Source organism: Leishmania major, chromosome 36 (genome assembly GCF_000002725.2).
Source record: "Leishmania major strain Friedlin complete genome, chromosome 36".
NCBI lineage: Eukaryota > Euglenozoa > Kinetoplastea > Trypanosomatida > Trypanosomatidae > Leishmania > Leishmania major.
Genome location: NC_007287.2, coordinates 1 through 13,577, shown reverse-complemented (window position 1 = coordinate 13,577; position 13,577 = coordinate 1). Strand labels below are relative to the sequence as shown.

The window sequence follows — 13,577 nt, the reverse complement described above, 5'->3', positions numbered from 1 at the left end:
TCCACAGCAAGGCGCCAGAAGAAAACTTGCCGCACGGCAAAAAGAAAGCGGCAGAGTGGCATTCCCCGAATCCCAGCACGCGGAAAGCAACAAACATCCATCACCAGTGCATGTGCGTGAGAACAAGATGGCAGCCCAACGACATGTACCTTGACGGAGAAGTGAGAGACTAAAAGTGCAGACTCTCTGACTCTTCTTCACCATTCGCGTAGTCGCACACTCAGGCATACGCAGACGCCTATGCACAAGCAGAGAAGAAAGGGAAGCGTAACCTTCTTTGTGTGTCTTTGGCTATTATTCATCCACTGATAATGCCGGGCACGTCTCCGTGGTATCACAGGGCCCCGTTTCCCGCACTCTGTGGGCGGTTCACGAGCCTTCAGCCTGCCCTCGTGGGGTACCCTGAGGGACTTTTGGTGCCGGCGCACAGGTCTGCGCTGCGACCCTGTGCGAAAGAGGCCTGCGACCGTGATCAAGACAGGACCGGTTCATTAGCGATTGCGTCGACGATTCGACAACTAGTCGAAAAAGAAATCCATGCCAATGAGCTCCGAGATCGCGTGCGCGCAAAGCCTGCGGCATCCGCCCTACATCCCCGACCGGTTGTACTGGTGTGAGGCACAGGTGGCGGAGGCATGACGAGAGCACCCCGTGCTTACGCCATCGCCCCCTCTAGGTTCCACTGTGGAGGGTGACCGCGCCACATTGTGGTATGCCGTTGCTGGAAGCGACTCGCCAACAGCAAAAAACAAAAACACGGGATACAGGCAGGGTGTGTGAGGAGCCGCTGAGGGTCTTGGCCTGAAGCTGGTCAACGTGTCCTCTCTGAGCACATGCGGCATGCGCCCAGATCCCTCTTCCTCCTTCCTCTACCCGCACGGTGGATGCGACTGCCTCGGCCCCTGGAGCAGGGCCCTGGACGCGGGAGACTGCCTTGGCTGGAGGCGTCACCGCGCCTCCGCGAGTCTCTCCGTCTGGTGCCGATCGCGCAGCACCTATCTGACGAGGGGACGAGGAAGGGCACGCAGAGTCCGCTGAACGCGTTGAGCCGATTCGACGGCGGACGGTATTCGCCCGAGAAGATCCAGATCTCGCGGCACTTCTACGGAGGTCGGTGCGCTGTGATGGTATGACACAACTTCTTGACTGGCTCATGGCGGAACAGCGCCTTGACAAGAAAGAACATGTATCCCGCTGATTCCCACGGATTTGCCGGGCAGAGGCGTACCGGCACGGGATGGTGGTTCAGAATGACATGACGGCTTCCTCAACTCGTGCAGATGATGAATGTCGAACCACTGGGAGTCGTTCTTTAGTACTTAGCGCACGGAATTCCTGCTATTTGGGACTGCATCCGCTGGCACGCGAGGATATTCTTGGGAGCTTAGCGCACAGGCCCTGTGTATGCAAGGTCTTTCACTGGCGCCTTGCTTTTCTTTCTCGCCTCTTTCTACAGACCATAGAGCAGCCGCGAGTGGAGGGTATTGTTTGGGAGCGCAGCTTCAGTTCCTCCCTCGCTGCTGCTGCACGCCCATTCAACAGTATCCCTCGCTCGTCTGTATTGAACTCTTCTCCTCTTTCTTTTCCCAGAAGCCAACGAAAGAGAATACTTTCAGGACTGAAAACACAAGCAGCGAGTGCACCAAAACCAAGAGGCGCCATCTGCACAAGTAAGCTGACTAGAGTGTTGTGCAGCTGTTTACAATGGGCTGCACTGCTAGCAAAACCAAAACTCCCGCTGCCAACGTTGCGAGTAAAGGGGCGGATGAGTTCTACGCACTCGCGACCACTGAGCGGCACCCCGTAGCCGAGAAGCTGTTGGAGGAGTGGGTTCTATTTGTAGATGCGCAGGCGCGCCGCAACGCGGGTGACTCTAGTGCAGCACGCGCTTACGAGACCCGCCTCAAAGAGGTGTGGGCTGATACGACCAATCGCCCAGTCACACACCGCTCCGTCGATTATGTTGGCAAGATGTTTCTCGAGTATATCAAGGAAGACCTGTCTCACCGCGGCTGGGGCGGCAACTTCGACTACAAGGTAGCTGGTGTTGTGACCCAGGGCTTCCTGAAGGCGAACGCCAACATTGATACGGCACTCAGCGACACTCCTGAAGAGGTGACCTGGGAGATCAAGATCCACTACGATAGCCTAGGGGTGTCGTAGTTGGGCATGGGGGGGGGGTAGGGCAGCGACGGCAGCAACAATAGACAAAGGAGAGACCACTGACGATGGTATTCACAAAGGAGGCCTGCGAAGCTGCAGCTTCGCAATGCACTGTGCGGTAGCGGATGCCGTTCTTGGTGCACAACGTCCTGACTGGGCAACGTCTCTGTGCCCGCAGTTTCGCTTGGCCTTTCGTGCTCTCTGTTTCGTTGGGTTCTGTTTCTATGTTTACGGGCGTGCAACCGTTCCTCTGGCGCAGCATTGATTCCTGTGCCGTGGCGGTGGCCTATCCGTGCTCTCATGTTGAGGTGGGCCAAGAACGTACTCTGTCTCGAGGACGTTCCCCTCACCCAGTGCGCTACAGCAACCCGTGTACCAAAAGAAATGCACGAAAAAAATCAATGACTCATTCTTTTGTTCGTCTGCTACCATGGACAGACATCGACCCACCGGAATACGAATCAGTCTGCAAAGTCCTGTCTGACCTGCTACGTAAGGAAAACGATCGAATACGGGGTGATGGGACCGCAACCGTTCGCTCTCCCGAGCCGGTTTACGCAGCGACAACTACAAGCAAAGCAACGGTACGACCACCCATCCTGTGCGCTGAGACGACTCCGAGGGCCTTATCCACTCGGTTGTTCGTAAGAGGCCTTCTTGCTCAACCATGAGAATCGATTCCAACAACAACAACAACACCATCGCCTCTGCGTCACCTCCTGTTCTCCTGGAGCTCTTCTTCTTTTCTCTGTTTCTCGCGCTGCGTAAGTCCTTGTACACCCCCCCCCTGCGAGCCGTCCACCGCTTTTGTGATCAAGAGTCGCAAGCGCCGTCGTGCCCGATGACAGACACACCCCTGTAGTGCGTGATTCGCGACGTACGTGACGGTGAGCATTACCACAGCGCTCACGTAGAAAGCACCTTGTCATTTGTGTGGTTCAGCAAGGAGCTTCGTGCTGATTCGTTGCGGTGGGCATGCTCCCACATGCTGGGGGAGCGAGGCCTCATAACGGATATTCCACCTCGTGAACGCAGCGATCTGTAGCGGCATTTTATGAAAATCCGCTCAAGCAGCCTCATCCTTAACTCCGCCGCAAACCTGAGCGCATCCCGCCGCCGCGGCCCGATCGCATTCAGCTGTCGGACAAGTCCGTCTCGCGCTCACCGCACAACGTCCCTGAAACTGGGCGTTGTCGTGAACGTCTGTTCATGCACTGGCAGCAACTTCCCTTGCCTCGCTGTTCTGTGATGGGACGTTGCCGGCTTCCACACCCACGCTCACTTTGTGGGTCACAGTCGAAGCCTGTGCACTCACAAGGACGTAACCGCCAGCGTGAGAGGTTCCGTCGCTGACGCCCGCTCACCATTACTGTGGCTTGCTGTCTCCTCTCACCCAGTCTGTTCTCACTTTCCTTCACCGCTCTCTTCCCTCGAAGCTCGAGACTCCAACGCAAAGGTGCTTCGGTCTAGAATCATCTCCTTACAGACTTCCAGCATACCGCACGCAGATACCCGAGACAGGACAAGCGATTCTTTGGTGCCGGCGCATTTGATACCGCATTGCTTTCCCACTCGTTTTCTTGCTTAACCGTCCAGTTCGACTCCGTGGGTTGTGGCTACCCAATGATCCACGCCATGGAGCGCGGAAAGTACCTTCTCGTCGAACGACTAATATGTGTCAAGTGCGACGCAATCGCATGTACGCGCCCAGTTTAACACTTTTCCGCACTCATGGTTGTGGGAGACGGCTTGGCGTCGCTGCCAGAAACGAATCCTCTCTCTGCCGCAGACGCCTATGCACTGGGGTATTCTTCTGCTAAGCACGCTCAATTGCACACGCCTTCTATTCATGTACTACTTCCCTTTCGGTATACCGTCCACTTCTTTCTCCTTACCGTACACATCAAAAAAATGTCGCTTCAGTTCTCGACTCTACATTTTTTCTCTTCCCTTCCGCCCTCTTCCCCTCTCAACATATCAACCATGGCCAAGGGCAAGCGCTCCACTGATGCCAAGGGCAGCCAGAGGCGCCAGAAGAAGGTGCTGCGCGACAACATCCGCGGCATCACTCGCGGCTGCGTCCGCCGCATGGCGCGCCGCGGCGGCGTGAAGCGCATCTCGAGCGAGGTGTACGAAGAGGTGCGCCGCGTGCTGAAGGCCTACGTGGAGGACATTGTGCGCTGCAGCACGGCCTACACCGAGTACGCGCGCAAGAAGACCGTGACGGCGTGCGATGTTGTGACCGCGCTGCGCAAGCAAGGCCACATCCTGTACGGCTACGCGTAAATGCTCGCAGAGCCGCTGCACACTCATAGATACACCTTCTTTGTTCATGCCGTCGTTTCGGTGGTTTTCTTGGTTTTCGACTTCTCCTCCCCCCACTATGGCTTTTCTTTCGTCTCGTGCTGACATCCTTCCCTACTCATCGCTGTTTGCGGAAGGCAGTACCGAAAGAAAACAGCACACCGACTCCACTGCATACCCGAAGAGAGGCCGTGCGCTGCCGTATGCGAGGCACGCTCTCGGCGTCCGCGTCTATGGAGGCTGAGTGCAACCCCGCCCCCTCCCTGCCTCCCTCAACGCCTGCCGGCACCAGAGGTCACCACGCGGGATGACGGGTCGTCTCTTCGACGTTGCTGCTCCTCCGCCGCTTGCTCGCTCATTCCCTACGCCGCAGCGCCATGCGCTCCCTTTCACTCCTTGCGCTTCTCTTCGTCTCCTCCTGTTCTCTGTTTACACACATAACACGCACGACCTCACAGACGGAAGCACCCCAATGCAGAGGACGCGCGGGGTCGTGCATCCACTGCTCAGCTTCGTGAGGCAGATGCCGGGCGGCGATGGGTGCTTTTCACTGACACTCGAGCCAGCGGGCAAGAGAGCGCAGCCGCACACCTAACGGCGCGAGTCACGGGAGAAAAAGTACGAGCTCAGAGAAAGGCACACCTGCGACCGCCTTTTCTCGCTTCTTCGGTCTCATACGCCTATGGCGGTCTCCTCCTCCCGACTTCTCAAGGTAGACGTCCTTCTGTTGCACCCTCACCCGCGTGCGCGCGCGTGAGTGGCGGATTGTGGCGCGGATGAAATCCAGCTCGCCAGGCGCTGCTCCCTTTTCCTTTCCCGGTCCCTGTGCCCGCCGGTGGGGAGGTTCAGCAGCCTATTTCTCGATGGCATTGTTGATTTGGCCTTTGCGGTTCTTTTTCTGCTGGTCGACGCTGCTGGCTGTTTTGTGCTTCGCTGTGGTGTACAGCGCGTCGTGGCGCGGCGCTGTTCTCTTTCGCGTTTTCTGCACGGCCTGCCCGCCGTACGCCACGTGCTCTGTCTATCAAGCGGTAGACCATCCGGGTACAGGCTCGATTTCCCTCCCCGACGACAGTGCACCCGTCCAACGCGCGCCGCCCTCTTCCCTTGCACCTCTGCCACTTTTGCTTTCCTCTCCTGCGCGTGTGTCTACTCCTCTGCTTCTTCTCGCGTAGAGGGGGAGGGGGCACCGACACTGCTGGCACGTCTCCCACTGGAGTACGTGCAGGCCCGCCCGCTTTTCTGTTAGGCGCTGGGGGCTTGCCATCGATCCGCGACGGATGCCAGCGAAGGGTGCAGCGGGGTAGCTGCCGCGTGCATCCTTGCAAAGGAAAGACTTGCCCGCTTTCGTCTCGGGAAAGAGAAACCCAGAGACGTGCTTTGTCCAGCAACAGTCTGCACCGCCAAAGAGGCAAACAGCCTCCCCATTCCCACAGCGCCGCACCGGTGTTGCTCGACGCAGTGACATCTTCCACTGCCGCTTCGGCTCGTCCGACTCGCGAGTCCTTCGACCATCTCACGGCGCCCACCTTCCCACAACTCACTCCACCCATCTCTCCATCTCTCCATACACTCACCCACCCACACCGACACACAGGCACATGCAAGTGGAGGGCGACACACGTCCGCTGACTCGCGCGCCCTTTGCAGTCGCACGGATACGCTCACAGCTCTTCTTCACCGCTGTCTTGTGTTGCCGTGCGATCCTCTTGGGCCGCCCTCGATCCACCTGCGTCTCTGTCGGTGGTCCTGCTGTTTCGCTGTATGCAGCCAAGCGTGTGCTTGTGCCACTTTGCCGGCCACCTGCACACCTTAGGCACTCCTTCCGCCACCCCCGCACTGCGCGGGAAGTACACCATCATGCGAGAGGAGAACAATGTGCCAGCGGAGTGGGCTCCCAGGGACACGCACCGCCTCGACCCTCTTCAGCTGCTTCCCCCCTCTCAGAGGCACTGCGGGCAGAGCAGCGCTGCGGAGAGCGGAGAGGGCTGTCACTCGCGCTCACGCGGCAAGCCGGAGGTGCACTCGACTCGAGCGTCGAGCGGTGGTAAGAGGAGCACCGGCACACTGCCGAGAAGCGATGACTGCTTGAATGCCGTAGCACGGACCCCCCTGTTCAACTCCTGCGGTCATCCTCGACGATCCGCGGCACAATGTCTGCGTTTATGCACTCGACAGCGTCGTCTGGCTGCGCTAGCCGTCTTACTTGCTCTCATCGTCATGGTTCACTGGGTCATCAGCCAATTCACGACCAATGTAGGCTTACAACAGAAATCATCGATAGAGTTGCTCAATGAAGCGAACCGTGAATATGAGTCTTCATCGCCGTTCTCTGTCCTGGTGCAGCACGAGCGTGCTGTTGAGCGGTTGACGACCGCACAGCGTGGTCTTGCGGCCTCTGGCGCTGGCTCTCTGGCGAGACTCGACCGGGATCAGCTGCCGTCGTGGACGTTGCGTGTGATCGACGAGGACTGCACGATGTGCTTCGACAATGTCACATACGCTTCTGCGGTCGCTGCGGATGCGGGGAGATCGACTAACAAGACGGGACATCATAAGCAAAAAGGGCTTTCCGTGTTCGCGACGACATCTGCACCGCTGGGCCTCATGGGGCCGATGCTGTTTGCGATGGCGAGCGTGACGGACGACGTGGACGTTGCAGCGGAACTGCCGCGGTGGCAATGGGTGACCTGGTCGTACGCGCAGCAGCGCCGCTTCGTTCACGCATCGCAGTCGCGGAGCACAGGTGAGCGACCGCGACACTTGATCGTGTTGGGCATACCTTCAACGGACCAACCGATGCGCTACCCTCTGCGGGACGCGCAGCGGGCGACGTGGCTGACGTACCGAGAGGTTGCACGCACCGAGAACAACTTTACTGGCGCGCTGCTGCAGCTCTACGTGTTCGCTGCTGCGGAGCATGATTCTGAGGACTCGACGCATTCCGCCGTGGACATGGTTCAGCTGGCCCCGACAGTGAGCGAGTACGCCGCAGCAACTGAGCAGCACCTGGCTGTGGAGGCTGGAGACGTCAACAATGCACCCCCCTACCTGCAGCGTCGCGTGGTGCTGCGTGATGGGTGGCGCGACATCCCACGAAGTGATGACGCGGTGTGGAGATCACCCTGCGCTGGTGTAAGGACCACCGTGGTGACTGCGGCAAGTCTTGTGGCCGGGACCTCGTCCCTCGCGGCTCTTTCAGCCCAGTTGTCGCTGCCCGTGACACCTGCCTTCACAGCAGCGGCGCAGTACGTGTGCCATGTGTCCGCGGCACTGTGGCAGGAGGCGCTGCACCACCGCAACTCGCTATGGCTGGACTTTTTGACGGACCGCAAGCCGACCACGAAAAAGAAAATGGGCATGAGTATATCGTGGGGTATACCGACGGAAGTAGGCATGTCTCAAAAGACCGTGTTATGGCTGAACTACGCGTACACTGCCTTCCCGGACGTGCCGTACATCATGAAGGGCGACGACGACATGTACCTGAAGGTGCCACAGTACTTGAGCGACCTGCGGCATGTGCGCGGTGGGTGGCAGAAGCCGCGCAACTTGACGGTGACGATTCCACACAGAGGGGTTATCCCACCGACACTGGCCATCGACGACGCGGAGGAATGCCTGTATCGAGTGTGGTGGACCTATAGCAAAAAAATCGCGTATGGCAACGGCGTGGGCTACATTCTGGACCGTCGCCTCATCCAGGCTGCACTGAACCCGTTTGATGGCTTCAATGCTCTTCTGATGAAGCTGCTGACAAATCCCTACGATTACAGGCTGGAAAAGGAATATCTTAGCTTGAACATGCAGTACGAGGATATGCATATCGGGAAGCAGATAAGAGATCACCACGACGCCGTGGAGAGGTTCTGCCCCAAGAAGCGCGTGTGCTACATGGCTGACCGGCGGTTCCGGGCGCACCAGATTCTGCGGCCAAAGCCTGTCAAGCTGACGTGGATCTCGGTGATGGCGCACTTTGGCATGCCAGCGATTCCATACTATGTCCACTACTTCCACAAAAATGAGTTCAAGGTGGCCGAGGAGGCGAAGCGGTTGATTGCGCAGGGCATCGACGCGAAGACGATTGAGGAGAATGCAACGCAGCGGATGCACGAGTGGGTGGCGTCTCAGGTGCCGAGCACACTCGTGGGGCTCGGAGCGTCATTCCATCTCGACTGGGTACGCGGAGACCCACACACGGCGTACACTGTAGCCGAGGAGGACGAAGTCGCGGTATACGATGTTCGGTACAAGCTCCGCCGAAGGAACGATGTCGCGTGTGTCTTGGAGTCTGGTAAGAGGTAGATTGGCCTCCATTGTGCCAGCCCGCCAGCCCCGTTTGTGCTCTTTCTGCGTTGTCTCTTGTGACGTCGAGGTTGTGTTCAAGCGACACGGCGATTGGAAGGGTACGGAAATGTGACGCCAGCGATTCGGCTCTAAACTCACCACCGTTCTGGTGGTTTTGCTTTCCAGAGTTCAAGTACCTTCCTTATCATTGCGCTGCTGTAACAGCTACACCTTCGTTCGTCTTTTCTTTTGCTTGGCGCTAGGGCACTGATGGTCGGCTTTCACTGGTGTTTTTGCCGTTCTGAGGCGTGCACCTCATGATGAGCTGTGCTGTGCATTGCTCCAAGTCATTGCTTTTCCTGTCACCGTGTTTTCTTTTCCTTCTCTTTCCTGATACAGTGAGGCTAGCTCTCTCTGTGTTGCTCTCTCTTCCTTTACGTCGTACATCAGACGTCTTCTAACCTCTACCTTTAGGGGGTCCTCTAAACAACTGTGTTCAGCTCGACTAGGTGAGGACAAGGGGCGCGTTGGGAGCAATGGACTTCACAAAGAGTCGGTAGCGTGGAGAGAGCGCGGCTTCTTCTATCCCAATTCTTCTGTACAGATGCAAGCCATAGACAATGTGCCGCCCCTATCTCTCTCTCTCACATCTGCTGTCTCTGGTTTGAATTCTGATGATTGCTTTCTCATGAACACAGCGACCGCCCCGCCGAGCCTTCGCCGTGCGTTACAGATATGTTTCTTTATTTCATTCACCCTCTTCGCACCTACGCTCCCGATTGTTGTTTCTTTGTTGACTTTTGTTTTGTTTCCATCTTCCTCCGCATTCATGACACGCGTGCAGTGTTCGCTCATCTCTAATTGTTTTGTTTCCGTCTTGTTCCGTTATTTCTTCTTGTTCTTTGTGATACAATGTAATGTTCCATGTGTACGAGTCGCACGCATAGTTGCCGACGAGGTGGTTGGGCGGCGAGCAGCTTGCAAGAAAAAGAGAGAGGAAAACATAAAAACATACCCAGAGACAAAAAACGTGAACACCATAACAGACGGGCGAGGGCCCGCCTTCGTGTGGCGTTTTCTGTGACGGCGCATCCCAGGTGTCCGTTACTTGCGTGAAGATGAGCCTGTCTTGGAGGGCTGTGTGCAGTCCTGCACGAACGCGTAAGCGGTGCTCTACAACCTGTCCTGCGCCTGAGCCACCAACGCTGTTTCGCTTCCAGATCCGCCGCCAGTACCGCGTCTCCCTCTCCCCTCCCTCGCCCTTCTACTCGCATCACATCCTTTTGGCAGCCGTTACGTGAGCTCCTTTCACTACACAGCACACGCAAGAAGGCGGCCGAATGCTCCCGTGGTACATGCCGGGCTGTCACCGAAAGAAAAAACAAAACTATCTCGTGCTCTGGACTCGTTACCGCGGACTCCTTGGCGTGCCTTTCGCCCCGCCTTTGCCCGCCTCCCTCTTACTTGACACTGCGGTGGCACCAGTGAGTGGAGTGTGTGCGCGTGTGACGAATCCTGAAAACCCATCCGGGAGTAATGTCGGACAACGAATGTCCCAGAGGACCGTGTCGCGCGGCAAGCGACGGCGGCCGTGGGTTGGAGGCAGACCGTGGAATGCGTACGGAGGGCAGCAGCGCGAATGACTGCCGGTGCGGTTACCGATTCGCACGCTTGCTTTTCCTTGCGCCACTCAGTAGGCTCGACGCTAGCTCTCTGGCGAAGACTCGCCGATCTGGGCGGCTGCATATTGAGGCGTTGAAGAAAATGTAGTCACCCAGGTGCTCTGCGGGAAAACGAACAGCGCTCTGCATAGGCCGTGTGATGCGGCGATGAGGGACCTGGACTCTTCCGTGAATCCCATAAGCGCCTTACAGTGGCTCAACAGAGAATCGCTTCCCCAAACACCACGCCCTCCAGCGTCCGGCACGGGTTGTGCTCACAAGGTCTCATAGCGCAGTCTTCGATGCACTTGCATCGCAAGGTGCAGGCAGTAGCGCCGACGAGGAGGGGGAAAAGAGGCCCGAAGGTTGCACTATTCGACACGCAAACCGGATCTCACGTGTGGAAACATGACCAAGGCAGCCAGCGGAGCTGTGAAGTAGCCGATGCGATACTCTGCAGTGACTGTGTGCAGGTTGACAACATGCGGAGGGTGTCTGCTGTGCGAGCGGACACTCACAATCTGTCCCTAGTCGTGCTGCCAGCTGCAAAGCAGACTCTCTGTCTGCCGATGACACTGTGAACGCAACCTCGCTCACTGTCTGCGGTCGCGCCAAGCCTTCCCCTCTTTGCAGAAGCCTTTCTATGACAACTGGAGAGACGCGCAGGAGTAGTGCGCCGCGCAAGTCTGTACGCAGCAAACAAGCATTGTTCAGCTGCACTACCCACTGCTGCCCGACAGGGGCACTCGAGTTACTCAGACTCCACCTTTCCATTGCAGTGATGGAGGGTCTGGTGGGCAGGGCGGCAGGCACGATGAAAAGCGAGTGATCCAAAGCGACGCTCTTGTGTACTCCAAGCAGATAAGCTGCGCTCACGGGCGGGGGTGCGCATCTGTGTATGGAGTGAGAGTAGTGGGATGTTTCTATTCTCACGCGATCGGCATCGCTGCGACAAACAAAATCACGCCCTAGAGTTGGAAAGGTGTGCTGAGGCGGATGCAAGGCGCTGCAGCAAGAGCTGTGGGTTGGAGCCTCTGGTTTGTTCTGCTCCGCGCGGTCAGTGTTTGAACATGTGCACGCTCGCTTGTCGCTCCCTCTTCTCGACGGCTCAACCACACACGATTGCGGACGCTGCGGCAACAGAGTAGAGGCAATGCTGCGCAGAACCGCCTGCGTGTGGGCCTACATGTTTGCCGATGTTATAGTGAAGACCGCCGTGTGTCTGAGGGGACCCTCGTTCTTGCCTCAAAGGGCCCCTTCTGACATGCCTCAAGGTAAACGGGTGCGTGCACTGCAGCCCTGAGCCATCACCGCAGCGCCAAGCGATGCGGCAGGAGGTTTGGCCGTCCTCTGTGCCTTCCCGCCACTGCGTTCTTCATAGGGTGGTCACCTTCTCTTCGGGGGAGGCTGAGCAGCGTCACCACACACGGATCAGCGAGGCCGCCCAGAGAGGATGGGATCGTGTCCTCAGCGAGGGCAGTGGACGTGTTGTGGCGTACGTCACAGCGAAGGTGCCTTTGCGAGTACGCCTGAACTTCTGCTCGGGAATGTAGGTGGAGAGTACTGTGAATCTGATGCGGTACTTACGCCCCTGTTCCGCTGGACCAACTGCTTTGAGCTCGATCCTCTCGTGCCCCGCCCCCGCTCTCTCCTGCTCCCGCCTTTTTTCCGGTAACGCCTCCCTGTTGCCTCGCAGTGAGCTACTAGGAAAGGCTGCACCGTGAGAAGTCCCGCGCGCGTGCACCTCCTTCCCAGGTGCTCCACGTAGCGCTCTCCCATACCCTGCACCTCATAGACACTGCAACACAGCTGTTTCGGATCCGCTGCTTTCTCCCGTTTAGTTGTTCGCGTGCTGTGTGGCTGTTGCGCAGCGGCAGTCGTTGCTGTGCGCAGCATGGACGCAGCGCTGAGGGAAATGGAGTCGATGCGTGCTGAGTGACCGAGTGCTACAGAGAAGGGAGTGCTCTGGGAATGGTATCGTGCGCACTGGCCTCTTCAAAGCGTGATGCGGGGTCCCAATGGCCGTCTTCCGAGAGATACGCGTTGGGGCTGCCATGGCAGTTGTGGTTGCGCCTGCCAAAGTGGAGGCAGAGACGACTCAGCGCTTTTGTGCCGAGAAAGGGTGCGGAACGGACCACGAGCAGCAGGGCGGACTTCAGCGGGCAGGGGACAGCTGCAGGCTTTTCTCGATGTCTACCCCTTTCCCTGCCCTTGACGACCTTGAGTACAGGGTTTCGTGGTTGAGGAGGCGCGGGCTTGCCTCGCGTCCGCCCAGCGTTGATGCACTGTGTGCCATAGCGATGTGTCTGTGAAGATTCTGGTGGATTTGAGGGCAGTGCACACTATTGGCAGACTCGACGCTGTTCTACTGGAAACGCTAGTGGTGTCGCGTCTGTAGACGACTACTGCTTTCCGCATACCTTTCGCTGCAGACGACGTAGCTTCGCCCCTGATCACCTGGCTGCAGCGAAGACGGAAAGGGAGGCATACGAAGACGGCCCTCAGCATCGCGCGTCATCTGGGCGGATGGGAAAGAGCTTTTCTTTCCGCTTATTTCATCTGGAGCGACACCCTCTCCAAGTGTACACGCTACGGTCACGTTGTGTGTGCTTGTGCGCCTTGCCTCTGCGACCGGGTTGAGCATGAAGAAGAGCACCTGCTCCACCACCGCGCTAGTCGCTCTCCATCTTGTGGCTGTTTGGACGACTGCTGGATTTCTCTATCTTCGACGATGTTTGCGTCGGCGCGCGCTGCCTGTGGCCCGCTCAGCTGTTTCGCGGTTAGGGTTAGGGTTAGGGTTAGGGTTAGGGTTAGGGTTAGGGTTAGGGTTAGGGTTAGGGTTAGGGTTTATATCTCCACTGATTCCTTGCACAGCGACACCCTCTCCACCTGGACGGGTGCGTGACGGTGTACTACTGTACTGGTGTACGGGTGTGCTACTGTACTGGTTAGGGTTAGGGTTAGGGTTAGGGTTAGGGTTAGGGTTAGGGTTTATATCTCCACTGATTCCTTGCACAGCGACACCCTCTCCACCTGGACGGGTGCGTGACGGTGTACTACTGTACTGGTGTACGGGTGTGCTACTGTACTGGTTAGGGTTAGGGTTAGGGTTAGGGTTAGGGTTAGGGTTAGGGTTTATATCTCCACTGATTCCTTGCACAGCGA

At 57.7% G+C, this 13,577-nt stretch overlaps 3 protein-coding genes across 3 annotated transcripts; all 3 read left to right on the top strand.

Annotated features, from left to right (window-relative positions):
• Positions 1-1,704: 1,704 nt before the first annotated feature.
• Positions 1,705-2,163, top strand: LMJF_36_0030 (conserved hypothetical protein; the record flags this gene model as incomplete). The annotated part of the gene is made up of 1 exon (XM_001686520.1): positions 1,705-2,163. One exon carries the CDS (start codon positions 1,705-1,707, stop codon positions 2,161-2,163), a length of 459 nt encoding a protein of 152 aa, XP_001686572.1.
• A 1,983-nt stretch (positions 2,164-4,146) lies between these two features.
• On the top strand, positions 4,147-4,449 carry LMJF_36_0020 (histone H4; the record flags this gene model as incomplete). The annotated part of the gene is made up of 1 exon (XM_001686519.1): positions 4,147-4,449. The coding sequence occupies one exon, from the start codon at positions 4,147-4,149 to the stop codon at positions 4,447-4,449; it is 303 nt and encodes a 100-aa protein (XP_001686571.1).
• A 1,779-nt stretch (positions 4,450-6,228) lies between these two features.
• SCG4 (phosphoglycan beta 1,3 galactosyltransferase 4) lies at positions 6,229-8,769 on the top strand (the record flags this gene model as incomplete). Its single annotated transcript, XM_001686518.1, has 1 exon — positions 6,229-8,769. The coding sequence occupies one exon, from the start codon at positions 6,229-6,231 to the stop codon at positions 8,767-8,769; it is 2,541 nt and encodes an 846-aa protein (XP_001686570.1).
• Between the last annotated feature and the right edge of the window lie 4,808 nt (positions 8,770-13,577).